Source organism: Nipponia nippon, unplaced genomic scaffold, assembly GCF_047370975.1.
Source record: "Nipponia nippon isolate SJK-2023a ecotype South Korea unplaced genomic scaffold, ASM4737097v1 scaffold_52, whole genome shotgun sequence".
In the NCBI taxonomy this organism is placed as follows: domain Eukaryota; kingdom Metazoa; phylum Chordata; class Aves; order Pelecaniformes; family Threskiornithidae; genus Nipponia; species Nipponia nippon.
Window position 1 is genome coordinate 229,731 of NW_028262372.1, and position 13,823 is coordinate 243,553.

The 13,823-nt window shown below is 65.4% G+C and overlaps 1 protein-coding gene across 1 annotated transcript; it reads right to left on the bottom strand.

Moving 5' to 3' along the window:
- Positions 1–1,606: 1,606 nt before the first annotated feature.
- STX1B (syntaxin 1B) lies at positions 1,607–12,091 on the bottom strand. Its single transcript, XM_087735205.1, has 10 exons — positions 12,048–12,091; positions 8,812–8,886; positions 6,720–6,819; positions 5,865–5,939; positions 5,640–5,713; positions 5,424–5,532; positions 5,263–5,336; positions 4,784–4,921; positions 3,846–3,956; positions 1,607–3,688 (listed from the first exon to the last, which is right to left on the bottom strand). The coding sequence occupies exons 1-10, from the start codon at positions 12,075–12,077 to the stop codon at positions 3,608–3,610; spliced, it is 867 nt and encodes a 288-aa protein (XP_087591331.1). The 5' UTR covers positions 12,078–12,091; the 3' UTR covers positions 1,607–3,607.
- Between the last annotated feature and the right edge of the window lie 1,732 nt (positions 12,092–13,823).

Sequence of the window (13,823 nt, forward strand, 5' to 3'; positions counted from 1 at the left end):
AGACTCTATAGGGTCTATAGGAGCTGTAGAGAATGTGTCGGGCTATAGGGAGCTCATGGGTTGTACAAGATTACATTACGCTATAGAAATCTATAGGGACTGCATGAGGCTATAGGGCCCTGTGCAGGCTGTATGGGAGACTATGGACCAATGGGGTCCTGTATAGGGCTGTAGGTGCTGCGGGAGCTATACGGGGCTGTATGGCATTTTAGGCAACCGCGTGGGACTACGGGGAGCTGTATAGGACTATAAGTAGCTATATATGCGTGTATGATTTTATATAGGGCTGCTTGATAGCATATAGAGCAATAAGGGGGCTATAGAGAGCTGTAAGGGGCTATAGGTGCTTGTAGGGACCTTATGGGAGCTATAGGGAGCTGCAGGGACCCTTGGGGGACCCCTAGGAATACAAAGGAGCTGTAGGGATGTCAGGGGAGGTATAGAAACCACATAGCCACTATGGGAGGGCTGTAGGGGCCATATAGGAGCTATAGGGAGCTGTAGGGATGTCGGGGGAGCTATAGGGACCCCGTGGCCGCTATAGGGGGCTGGAGGGACCATATAGGAGCCGTAGGGACCCGCCCCGTGCCCCCCCCCCGCCCCATCCCGAGGAGGAGGAAGGAAGGAGGCGGAGGCGGGTGCGTTTGTGGCATGGGTTTCGTAGCAAATACATCACAGACCACGAGGGGACGATACAGAGCTCGGGGGCGGGGGACCCCCCCGGACCCCCCGCGGCGCGGGGCGGGGGGCAGCGCGGGGGCGCGGCGGCGCTGCGGCGGCCCCCGCGGGGCGGGAAATCTAAGTGGGGGTGGTTCCTCGGCCGGGGGTGCAGTGGGGGGAGCGGGTGAGGGGGTAGATGGGTGGTGATTGGTGGGGGTCGTTGATGGTGGTTGGGTCGCTGAGGGGGTGGTTGGGTCATTGAAGGGGTGGTTGGGCGGTTGACAGGGCGGTTTACAGGGTGGTTGGGCGGTTGAGAGGTGGTTGGGCGGTTGACAGGGCGGTTTACAGGGTGGTTGGGTGGTTGAGAGGTGGCTGGGCAGTTGACGGGGTGCTTGGTTCATTGACAGGGTGGTTGGTGGTTGATGACGCTGTTGGGTCATCGAGGGGGCGGTTGGGCAGTTGACAGGGCGGTTGGGCCGTTGACGGGGTGGTTGGGTTGTCAATGGGGTAGTTGGGCGGTTGACGGGGTGGTTGGGTCATCAGTGGGGTAGGTGGGCGGTTGACGGGGTGGTTGGGTCGTCAGTGGGGTGGTTGGGCGGTTGACGGGGTGGTTGGGTCATCAGTGGGGTAGGTGGGCGGTTGACGGGGTGGTTGGGCGGTTGACGGGGTGGTTGGGTTGTCAATGGGGTAGTTGGGCGGTTGACGGGGTGGTTGGGTCATCAGTGGGGTCATTGGGTGGGTGACGGGGTGGTTGGGTCACCAGTGGGGTGGTTGGGTGGGTGACTGGTTGCTGAGTCAGGCCAGCGGGTGGGCGGTGACTAAGTCGTGGTTGGTCAGGTGCTTGGAGGAGCAGTTGGCTGGTTGGTTGGGCAGTTGGGCAAGTGGCTGATTGGCCAGTTGGGTCAGCGGGTGATTGGGCAGGAGGCTGAGCTGTCGGGCAGTTGGTGGGTTGGTCGGGTGGGTGACAGGCCGGTTGGGTGGGTGGGTAGTTAGCTGGTTGGGGGGGCGGCTGGTTAGTTGGGTGGGCGGTAAGCCAGATGGGCGGTTGGCTGGGTGATCGGCTGGTCGGTTAGCTGGGCGATGGATCAGTTGGTTAGCTGGTTAGCTGCGCAATGGGCTGGTTGGTTAGCTGGGCGATGGGTTGGTTAGCTGGCTGGCAGTTATCAGGTTAGTTAGGTGGTCGGTTGGTTAGCTGGTTGGATGGCTGGCAGTTAGATGGGTGGTCAGATGGGCTGTTAGCTGGTCAGGTGGGTAGTTAGCTGGTTAGTTGGGTGCTTGGCCGGTTGGTTAGCTGACTGGGTGGGCAGTAGTTAGCTGGTTGGTTGCTTAGCTGTTTGGATGGGTGGTTGGTTAGTTCTTTGGGTGGATGGGTGGGTGGTTAGCTGGTTGGATGGGTGGCGGGTAGCTGGCTGGGCGGTTGGTTAGCTGGTTGAGCAACTGGTTAGCTAGTTGGATGAGCGGTTAGCTGTTTGAGTGATTGGTTAGCTGGTTGGATGGGTGGCTGGTTAGCTGGTTGGGTGGATGGTTAGGTGATTGGGTGATTGGTTAGCCGTTTGGATGGGTATTTGGTTAGGTGGGTGGGTGGGTGGGTGGTTAGCTGGGTGGATGAGCGTTTGGTCAGCTGGTGGGGTGGGCAGTTAACTGTTGGGATGGGTTATCGGGGTGGATGGGCGGTGGTTACCTGGTCGGGTGGTTGGTTAACTGGTTGGTTAGCTGGCTGGATGGGTGGTGGTTAGCTGTTTAGATGGGTGGTTAGCAGGTTAGTCGGGCGGGTAATGACGTCGCCTCAGATGCGCGGTGGGAATGGGCTAGAGTCACCCCTGCCCACCATGGAAGCCCCCGGTGACCCCCCCCGGGACCAGAGAGCAGCGGGGGAGGCCCTCCACCCCCCCGCCCCGGGCGGGTCAGCCCAGCCCTACCCATCAGCCTCTCCTAGGGTCAGCCTGACCCGTGACCCCCCGGGGGGGCCTGCCCGTGAGCCCCCCTCGAGGGCCGGGCTGCCCCAGCCCAGCCCAGGGCCCCTCGCCGGGGCCAACCCAACCCCAGTGCCCCCATGGTCCTTCCCTAGGGTCTTCCTAACCTGGCCCCCGGCCCCTCTCGAGGGTTAACCTGACCCAGTGACCCCTCTCTAGGGTCAGCCCGACCCCTGACCCCTCTCTAGGGTCAACCCGCCCCCTGACCGCTCCCTACAGTCAAACCAGGCTGACCCATGACCCCTCTCTAGGGTCAACGTGACCCATAACCCCTGTCTGAGGTCAACCCCACCCAACTGTCCCCCAAATCCTTCCCTCGGGGCCTCCAAACCCGACCCACGGCCCCTCTTTAGGGTTGACCCCGACCCGTGGACCTGTCTTTAGGGTCACCTCGACCCATGACCCCTCTCTGGGGTCAACCCAACCCAACTGCCCCCATAATCGCTCCCAAAGGTCAACCCGGGCCAACCCATGACCCCTCTTGAGCGTCCACCCCACCCCGGGGCGCCCCCTTCTCAGCTCACCCTGACCCCAGCCCCGGGGCCCCCCTTGACCCATCTGCCCCTCCAGAGCCCCCCTCTAGGGCCGCCTCCTGCCCCCCAGGCGCCCCCCCGCCCCTCCCCCCCCCCCCAAGCACAGCGCATGGATGGGAGATGGGGGTGGCGGGGGTTCTGGGAGCGGGGCGAAACGAGGAGAAGTGGGGAGGACCCGGGGCAAATGGGGAGCAGGATGATGGGATGGATGGAGGCCGACGAGCCGCTTAGATTTGCCGGCCCCGGGCCGGGCCGGGCCGCTCTGGTCCACGGGGGCGGCGGGTGATTGGACCACGTGCTGTTATGTCCGTTCGCATGAACAATTGTCTCTTAATTTATTCTTATTCTCGCTTATGTGGTTATTCTCGTTACCGGGGGGAGGGGGGGGGGGAAGGAGGAGAGGGGGGCGTTAATTGCTGCCGCGGGGGCGCACCGGGGGCCCTACAAGCCCAACGTGCCCCCGATGGAGGAGGCCAAGACCACCCCCAGCACCACGCAACAAATTATGATCATAATTTTCTTCTACGTTACCCCAAAAAAAAAAGACGTCCGGGCAGCGCGGGGAGGAGAGAGGAGAGAAGAGAGGAGCGTTACGGAGCAGGAGAAGCCCCCCCTGCGCTGAGGACCCGGGCTCCCGGCCCACCCCCCCACGCCGTGCCCACCCCACCCCATCACTCACCCTCCGGGCTTTGCTCTGGTACTTTACGGCTTTTTTGGTGTCCGACACGGCCCGTTCCACGTAGTCGACCGAGTGCTCCACGTTGTACTCGATGCGGTCGATCATCTCGCCCTGAAAAGCCAGAGCCCAACCCTGAGCTGCGCCCTGGGCTGGCACCCCGGGGGACACACGCTGGCGTCCAGGATGGGGGGCTCGACCGGTTCTAGGTGGTTCAACAGCACCTCGGTGGGCTCGGGAGCTTTCGATGGCATCCAGGTGAACCAATGAGCCCTGATAGTGGGTTTTGGTGGGTTCTAGATGACCCTTGGTGGGCTCGGGAGCTTTCGATGGCATCCAGGTGAGCCAATGAGCCCCGATAATGGGTTTTGGTGGGTTCTAGATGACCCTTGGTGGGCTCGGGAGCTTTCGATGGCATCCAGGTGAGCCAATGAGCCCCGATAATGGGTTTTGGTGGGTTCTAGATGACCCTTGGTGGGCTCGGGAGCTTTCGATGGCATCCAGGTGAGCCAATGAGCCCTGATAGTGGGTTTTGGTGGGTTCTAGATGACCCTTGGTGGGCTCGGGAGCTTTCGATGGCATCCAGGTGAGCCAATGAGCCCCGATAATGGGTTTTGGTGGGTTCTAGATGACCCTTGGTGGGCTCGAGCGCTTTCGATGGCGTCAAGGTGACCCAATGAACACTAAATTGGTGTTTTGGAGGGTTCTAGGTGACCCAACGGTCTCTTGGTGAGCTTGAGAGCTTTTGATCATGGGTTCTAGATGACCCCATGGGCTCCAGAAGTTTCGATGGAGTCTAGACGATCCAATGATCCCTCAAATTTTGTTCCTCCGTGGGAAGGAGGGATCCACGGGATCCGGTACCTCGCTGGGGGCTTTGTGCGGGTCCTCGACCCCAACGCGGGCGGGTCCAAGCCCTCCCTCCGCCCCTTCCCCCGTACCTGGCTCTCCACCAGCATCGCCATGTCCACAAACATGTCGTGCAGCTCCCGGATGCTCGTTTCCAGCTTGATGATCTCGTTGTGTCGCGTCTCGATCTCGTTCAGGGCCTGTTTGGTCATCTGCGAGTCCATTTTGATCTGGGAGGAGGGAGGAGAGACAGCTGGGAGCGTAGGGCGGGGCTGCTTGGGCTGGAGACGATCCAATGGGGCCGCAGGTCCCCCAGCAGGTCATAGGCAATGGCTTCTAGGTCATGCAATGATTTGGGGGCGTCTCATTGGGTTCTAGGTGACCCAATGGGTTCCGGGTGACCCAATGGGCACCAGGTCCCTCAAAAGGCCCCAGGGGACCTTCTGGTTTTCAAGGGACGCGGCTGTTCGGGGCGTCCCGTTGGCCCCCGCGCAGGGGCTCGTTGGGTTCTGGGTACCCCGTTGGGGGCTGGGGGCCTCCGGGGGCCGTGGGGCAGAGAGGCCTCACGTACGTCATCCGTGAAGATGGCCAACTTCCCGCTCTCCAGCATGTCCTCCAGCTCCTCGTTGGTGGTGGTCCGGCCGGCTGCGAAGAGAGGGGAGGTGACGGTGGGTGACACCCCCCAACCCCGGCGTCTCCTCCGTCCCGCCCCACCCCGGCCCCGCCACCTACTGATCTCCAGCTGCCGCTGGATCCTGTCCTTGCACCGGTCGCGGTACTTGGACTGGGTGGCGTTGTACTCCGTCATCACCTCCACGAACTTGCGGGACAGCGTCGAGTGCTGGGGACGCGGGGAGGGCGCGGCGTGGGCGAGGGACCTCGCGCCAGCGGCCGCTGAGGAGGAGGAGGAGGAGGAGGAAGGGCGAGGGCGGTGGGGAGGAGGGATACCTGCGTTTTCCGGATGCGGAGGTCGGCCGAGGAACGGTTCAGCCCTTCCTCCTGCTCGATGCTCTGCTCGATGGCTGCAGGAGAGGACGGCGCGACCCCGTCCTCCGTCACTGACCTCCCCCGGGGCGGGGTTGGCCACCCCCTCCCCGCCCAAGGTGGCCACCGCCATCGTGCAGACCCCCCCCCGCCCCGATGGCCGCCCCGAGATGGTCGCCGCGAGGTCACCTTTCAACTTGGAGCGGACTTTGTTCGCCGTCTTCTTGATGTCGGCCGTGAGGTCCTCCAGCTCCTGCTTCGTCTCTGGGGGATGGGGATACGTCACCCCCCCGGTGTCACCCCGCTGCTGTCACCCCCCCTCTTTCCCTCCCCATTCCTGGTGTCCCCCCCGTGGTGGCTGTCCTGGTGTCCCTCCATCCCCCACGTCCCCGGCTCCTGGTGTCCCCCCATCCCCCGTGTCCCTCACGGTGTCCCCAGCTCCTGGTGTCCCCCCATCCCCCGTGTCCCCACGGTGTCCCCGGCTCCTGGTGTCCCCCCATCCCCCGTGTCCCTCACGGTGTCCCCAGCTCCTGGTGTCCCCCCATCCCCCGTGTCCCCACGGTGTCCCCGGCTCCTGGTGTCCCCCCATCCCCCGTGTCCCCACGGTGTCCCCGGCTCCTGGTGTCCCTCCATCCCCCGTGTCCCCACGGTGTCCCCAGCTCCTGGTGTCCCCCCATCCCCCGTGTCCCCACGGTGTCCCCGGCTCCTGGTGTCCCCCCATCCCCCGTGTCCCTCACGGTGTCCCCAGCTCCTGGTGTCCCCCCATCCCCCGTGTCCCCACGGTGTCCCCGGCTCCTGGTGTCCCCCCATCCCCCGTGTCCCCACGGTGTCCCCGGCTCCTGGTGTCCCTCCATCCCCCGTGTCCCTCACGGTGTCCCCGGCTCCTGGTGTCCCCCCATCCCCCGTGTCCCCACGGTGTCCCCGGCTCCTGGTGTCCCTCCATCCCCCGTGTCCCCACGGTGTCCCCGGCTCCTGGTGTCCCTCCATCCCCCGTGTCCCCACGGTGTCCCCCCGCGGCCCCCCGCCCCCCGTGTCCCCGCTCACTCTCGTCGGGGTTGGGGGCGGCCAGGATGGCGCTGTGCTGCTTCTTCACCTGCTCCACGTCCTCCGACAGCTTCTCGATGCAGCCCCGGATCTCCTCCACCTGCGGGGGGGTCGCGGGGGGTCACGGGGGGTCACGGGGGGTCACGGGGGGTCGCGGGGGGTCGCGGGGGGTCGCCATGGGGACGTAGGAGGACAGGAGACACGTACGGCGCGCGCGGGGGGGACGTACGGGGCACGTAGAGGGGCCGCGGAGCGGGCGTGTGGCGGGACGTACGGGGACCGGGGTGTGGGGACACACAGGGCGCGCGGGGGTGCGTGTGCAGCCCCGTATACGGTCCGGGGGCGGGTTTACAGCTCCTATAGGGGGTCTGGGGGGGTGCCTCAGCCCTATAGGGGGATGAGGGAGCGCTATAGGCTCCATGGAAGGTCTGGCAGAAGTCTTTGGCCCCATAGGGGTCTGGGGGCTCTATAGGGTCCGTGTAGGGTCTGGAGGGGTCCCTATAGGGGGTCGGGGCGTTCCTATAGGGGCTCTGGGGGCTCTATAGGGGGTCGGGGGTCCTATAGGGGTCAGAGGGTCCCTATAGGTGGTGGGGGCGTTCCTATAGGGACTGCGGGGGCTCTATAGGGGGTCGAGGGGTCCCTATAGGGGGTCGGGGCATTCCTATAAGGACTGTGGGGGCTCTATATGGGTCGAGGGGTTCCTATAGGGGGTGGGGCATTCCTATAGGGGCTCTGGGGGCTCTATAGGGGGTCAGGGGTCCCTATAGGGGTCGGGGGGTCCCTATAGGGGATCAGGGGGTTCCTATAGGGGTCGGGGTCCCTACAGGGGGTCGAGGGGTACCTATAGGGGCTCTGGGGGCTCTATAGGGGGTCGAGGGGTCCCTATAGGGGGTTGAGGGGTTACTATAGGGGGTCAGGGAGGTCCTATAGGGGGTCAAGGGGTTCCTATAGGGGCCAGGGAGGTCCTATAGGGGGGTCGAGGAGTTCCTATAGGGGTCAGGGAGGTCCTATAGGGGGTCGGGGGGTTCCTATAGGGGGTCGAGGGGTACCTATAGGGGCTCTGGGGGCTCTATAGGGGGTCGAGGGGTTCCTATAGGGGTCAGGGAGGTCCTATAGGGGGTCGGGGGGTCCCTATAGGGGGTCGGGGGGTTCCTATAGGGGGTCGGGGGTTCCTATAGGGGGTCGAGGGGTACCTATAGGGGCTCTGGGGGCTCTATAGGGGGTCGAGGGGTTCCTACAGGGGTCAGGGAGGTCCTATAGGGGGTCGAGGGGTTCCTATAGGGGTCAGGGAGGTCCTATAGGGGGTCGGGGGGTTCCTATAGGGGGTCGGGGGGTTCCTATAGGGGGTCGAGGGGTACCTATAGGGGCTCTGGGGGCTCTATAGGGGGTCGAGGGGTTCCTATAGGGGTCAGGGAGGTCCTATAGGGGGTCGAGGGGTTCCTATAGGGGTCAGGGAGGTCCTATAGGGGGTCGGGGGTTCCTATAGGGGGTCGGGGGTTCCTATAGGGGGTCGAGGGGTACCTATAGGGGCTCTGGGGGCTCTATAGGGGGTCGAGGGGTTCCTATAGGGGTCAGGGAGGTCCTATAGGGGGTCGGGGGGTTCCTATAGGGGGTCGAGGGGTACCTATAGGGGCTCTGGGGGCTCTATAGGGGGTCGAGGGGTTCCTATAGGGGTCAGGGAGGTCCTATAGGGGGTCGGGGGGTCCCTATAGGGGGTCGGGGGGTTCCTATAGGGGGTCGGGGGGTTCCTATAGGGGGTCGAGGGGTACCTATAGGGGCTCTGAGGGCTCTATAGGGGGTCGAGGGGTTCCTACAGGGGTCAGGGAGGTCCTATAGGGGGTCGAGGGGTTCCTATAGGGGTCAGGGAGGTCCTATAGGGGGTCGGGGGGTTCCTATAGGGGGTCGGGGGTTCCTATAGGGGGTCGAGGGGTACCTATAGGGGCTCTGGGGGCTCTATAGGGGGTCGAGGGGTTCCTATAGGGGTCAGGGAGGTCCTATAGGGGGTCGGGGGGGTTCCTATAGGGGGTCGGGGGGTCCCTATAGGGGGTCGGGGGGTTCCTATAGGGTGGGGGGGTTCCTATAGGGGCGCGACCTGCTCGAAGAACTCGTCCATGAAGTGGTCGCGGTCGACGTGGACGACCTCCTCCTCATCGTCGCTGTCCTTGGCCTGCGGGGGCGGGGCTCAGCGGGGCGGGGCCGCGCCCCGCCCTCGCCGCCTCCCGCCCATTGGCTACGCCCCCCCCCCGCCTCGTTTGCATACGGTGGGGATGAAGGGCGAAGGCCATTGGCTGCCCCGGAGCGCGGGCGCCTCATGATTGGCCGAGGGCCGTGAGTCATCTGCATGGCCTGATCCTTCCCTGCCGCTGCCCCTTCTGATTGGCTGCTTGGCCCCGGCTCATTTGCATACAGGTGCCCGCCCCCACCTGCCTTTCCATTAACCTGCCCGGCTCATTTGCATATCCCCTCTGCCGGGGGCGTCATTTGCATAGCCCCACCCCTGCACCACAGCCCACCCTCACGCCATTGGCTCCCGCCATGCCTGATTTGCATAAAGACCCCCCCATGCTCCCTCCTGATTGGCTGCCGGCTCCCTGCCACTCCCCAACACTCATTTGCATGCAGCGGCTCTCCCGGCAGCTCATTGGCCGCCGGGGGCGGGGGGCAGCCTTGTTTGCATAGGGGGCGGTGCCACCGGAGGGATCCCCGCAGCCGATTGGCTGAGCCGGGGGTGATCCCCTGGCGGAGGCCCCGCCCCTTGCGGGGACCCGGGGGCCAGGGAGCCCCCGCACGCGCCCCCCCCCCCCCACGTGTCACCGCGCCCCACAGCGCCCCACAGAGCCCCATAGCGCCCCACAGCGCCCCACGGCGCCCTACAGCGCCCCATAGCACCCACCTACTGCACCCCACAGCGCCCCATAGCACCCCATGGCGCCCTACAGCGCCCCATAGCGCCCCATAGCACCCACCTACTGCACCCCACGGCGCCCCACAGCGCCCCACGGCGCCCTACAGCGCCCCATAGCGCCCCATAGCACAAACAGCACCCCTCTGCACACCCCCAGCACCCCACGGCACCCCACGGCACCCCCCAGCACCTACTGCACCCCACAGCACCCTATTGCACCCCCAGCACCTACTGCACCCCCCAGCACCCATTGCACCCTCTTGCAAGCTCTGCAGCACCCCACTGCACCCCATTGCACCCCACAGCACCCCACTGCACCCCACTGCACCCTATGGCACCCCCCCAGCACCCATTGCACCCCCCAGCCCCCGCCGTACCCCACTGCACCCATCGCAAGCCCTGCTGCACCTCATTGCACCACCAGCACCCCCACACCCCACCCCCCAGCACCCACGGCACCCCACAGCTCCCCACTGAAGGACCCCACAGCACCCACGGCACCCCCTGCACCCGCTGCGACCCCCGCAGCCCCCCAACACCCACTGCACCTTCCTGCACCTATCGCACCCCAATGCACCCGCAGCACCCCACTGCACCCCACAGCACCCACTGCAGCCCCCCAAGCATCCCCTGCACCCTATAGCACCCCATTGCACCCTATAGCCCCCAGAGCACCCTATAGGACCCTATTGCACCCCACTGCAGCCCCCCCGAGCATCCTCTGCACCCTATAGCACCCCATTGCACCCTATAGCCCCCAGAGCACCCTACTGCACCCCACTGCAGCCCCCCCGAGCATCCCCTGCACCCTATAGCACCCCATTGCACCCTATAGCCCCCAGAGCACCCTATAGGACCCTATTGCACCCCACTGCAGCCCCCCCGAGCATCCCCTGCACCCTATAGCACCCCATTGCACCCTATAGCCCCCAGAGCACCCTACTGCACCCCACTGCAGCCCCCCCGAGCATCCCCTGCACCCTATAGCACCCCATTGCACCCTATAGCCCCCAGAGCACCCTATAGGACCCTATTGCACCCCACTGCAGCCCCCCGACCATCCCCTGCACCCTATAGCACCCCATTGCACCCTATAGCCCCCAGAGCACCCTACTGCACCCCACTGCAGCCCCCCCGAGCATCCCCTGCACCCTATAGCACCCCATAGCCCCCAGAGCACCCTATAGCCTCCTATAGCACCCCATAGCCCCCTATAGGACCCTACAGGACCCTACTGCACCCTATGGCACCCCATAGCACCCCACAGCACCCACTGCAGCCCCCCCGAGCATCCCATGCACCCCGTAGCCCCCCATTGCACTCTATAGCCCCCACAGCACCCTATAGCTTCCTATAGTCTCCATAGCACGCTATAGCCTCCATAGGACCCTATAGGACCCCATTGCACCCTATGGCACCCCACTGCACCCACAGCACCCCACAGCACCCATTGCAGACCCCTAGCATCCCTTGCACCCCATAGCACCCTATGGCCCCCTATAGCCCCCATAGCACCCTATAGGACCCTATTGCACCCTATGGCAATCTGTGGCCCTCTCTAGCCCTCTATAGCTCCCTATAGCCTCCTATAGCCCCCATAGCACCCTATAGGACCCTATTGCACCCTGCGGCACCCCATTGCACCCTATGGCACCCAAAGCACCCTATGGCCCCCTATAGCCTCCTATAGCCCCCATAGCACCCTATAGGACCCTATTGCACCCTGCGGCACCCCATTGCACCCTATGGCACCCAAAGCACCCTATGGCCCCCTATAGCCTCCTATAGCCCCCTATAGCCCCCCTAGCACACCTATAGGACCCTATGGCATCCCACAGCCCCCAGAGCACCCACTGCACCCCATAGACCCCATGGCACCCAAAGTCCCCTATGGCCCCCTATAGCCTCCTATAGCCTCCTATAGCCCCCTATAGCCCCTTATAGCCCCTTCTAACCTCCTACAGCCCCCCCCAGCACGCCTATAGGACCCTCTGGCACCCTATGGCACCCCACAGCCCCCCATGGCACCCAAAGCCCCCTATGGCACCCTACAGCCCCTATAGCCCCCTATAGCCCCCCTAGCACACCTATAGGACCCTCTGGCACCCCATAGCCCCCACAGCCCCCCATGGCCCCCTATAGCCCCTATAGCCCCCTATAGCCCCCCAGCACACCTATAGGACCCTCTGGCACCCTATGGCACCCCACAGCCCCCCATGGCCCCCTATAGCCCCTATAGCCCCCCCATGGCCCCCTATAGCCCCTATAGCCCCCTATAGCCCCCCTAGGACACCTATAGGACCCTCTGGCACCCCATAGCCCCCACAGCCCCCCATGGCCCCCTATAGCCCCCCCATGGCCCCCTATAGCCCCTATAGCCCCCCCCATGGCCCCCATAGCCCCCCCAGCCCCCCCCCGCTCACGCTGCGGAGCTCCTGGGTCCGGTCCTTCATGGCGGGGGGAGGGGAGGGAGGGCGAGGGGCGGGGGGGAGGGGGCGACGGGGGGCCCCGGGCGCGCGGGGGCGGGGGCGGGGGGCCCCAGGCGCGCGGGGGTGGGGGCGGGGGGGCCCGGGCGCGCGGGGGCTGCGGCGGCGGCTGCGGCTGCGGCGGGGGGAGGGGAGGGGAGGGGAGGGGAGCGGGGGGAGGGGGACGGCTGCGCAAAGGGGGCTGCGCAAAGGGGGGGGGCGGGGGGCGGGGGCGGGGCTTGCACGCGGCCGGCCTTGCACGGCGCCTTGCACGCTCGTGCCCTTGCACAAGACCTTGCACACTGGTACCCTTGCAGGGGTGCTGCTTGCACGGCGCCTTGCACGCTCGTGCCCTTGCACGGCGCCTTGCACGCTGCCGGCCTTGCACAAGACCTTGCACGCTCGTGCCCTTGCAGGGGTGCTGCTTGCACGGCGCCTTGCACGCTCGTGCCCTTGCACGGCGCCTTGCACGCTGCCGGCCTTGCACAAGACCTTGCACGCTCGTGCCCTTGCAGGGGTGCTGCTTGCACGGCGCCTTGCACGCTGCCGGCCTTGCACGGGGCCTTGCACGCTCGTGCCCTTGCAGGGGTGCTGCTTGCACGGCGCCTTGCACGCTCATGCCCTTGCACGGGGCCTTGCACGCTCGTGCCCTTGCAGGGGTGCTGCTTGCACGGCGCCTTGCACGCTGCCGGCCTTGCACGGGGCATTGCATGCTCGAACCCTTGCAGGGGTGCTGCTTGCATGAGCCCTTGCACACTCCCAGCCTTGCACGGGGCATTGCACGGTCGTACCCTTGCACGGCGCCTTGCACACTCATCCCCTTGCAGGGGTGCTGCTTGCACGGCGCCTTGCACGCTTGAACCCTTGCACGGGGCATTGCATGCTCGTCCCCTTGCAGGGGTGCTGCTTGCACGAGCCCTTGCACGCCCCCAGCCTTGCATGGGGCACTGCACGCTCATACCCTTGCACGGCACCTTGCACACTCGTACCCTTGCAGGGGTGCTGCTTGCATGGGGCCTTGCACGTCCCCAGCCTTGCACGGGGCACTGCACGCTCATACCCTTGCACAGCACCTTGCACACTCGTACCCTTGCAGGAGTGCTCCTTGCACGAGCCCTTGCACGCCCCCAGCCTTGCACGGGGCATTGCGTGCTGGCCGGCCTCGCAGGGGTGCTGCTTGCACAGGTCCTTGCACGCTCCTGGCCTTGCACGCTCGCTCTCTTGCACGGATGCCTCTCACGTGGGTCCCTGCATGGATGCTGCTTTGCAGGGGTGCTGCTTGCACAGCGCCTCGCACGCTCCAGGCCTTGCACGGGGCCTTGCACACTCACTGGCCTTGCAGGGATGCTGCTTGCACGGGGCCTTGCATGCTCCCAGCCTTGCACGGGGCCTTGCACGCTTGGTCCCTTGCACAGATGCTCCTTGTGTGAGCCCTCGCACGCTCCCGGCCTTGCACGGGGCCTCGCACGCTCGCTGGCCTTGCAGGGGTGCTGCTTGCACCGGGCCTCGCACGCTGCCGGCCTTGCACGGGGCCTCGCACGCTCGCTGGCCTTGCAGGGGTGCTGCTTGCACCGGGCCTCGCACGCTCCCGGCCTTGCACGGGGCTTCGCACGCTCGCTGGCCTTGCAGGGGTGCTGCTTGCACGGGGCCTCGCACGCTCCCGGCCTTGCACGGGGCCTCGCACGCTCGCTGGCCTTGCAGGGGTGCTGCTTGCACCGGGCCTCGCACGCTCAG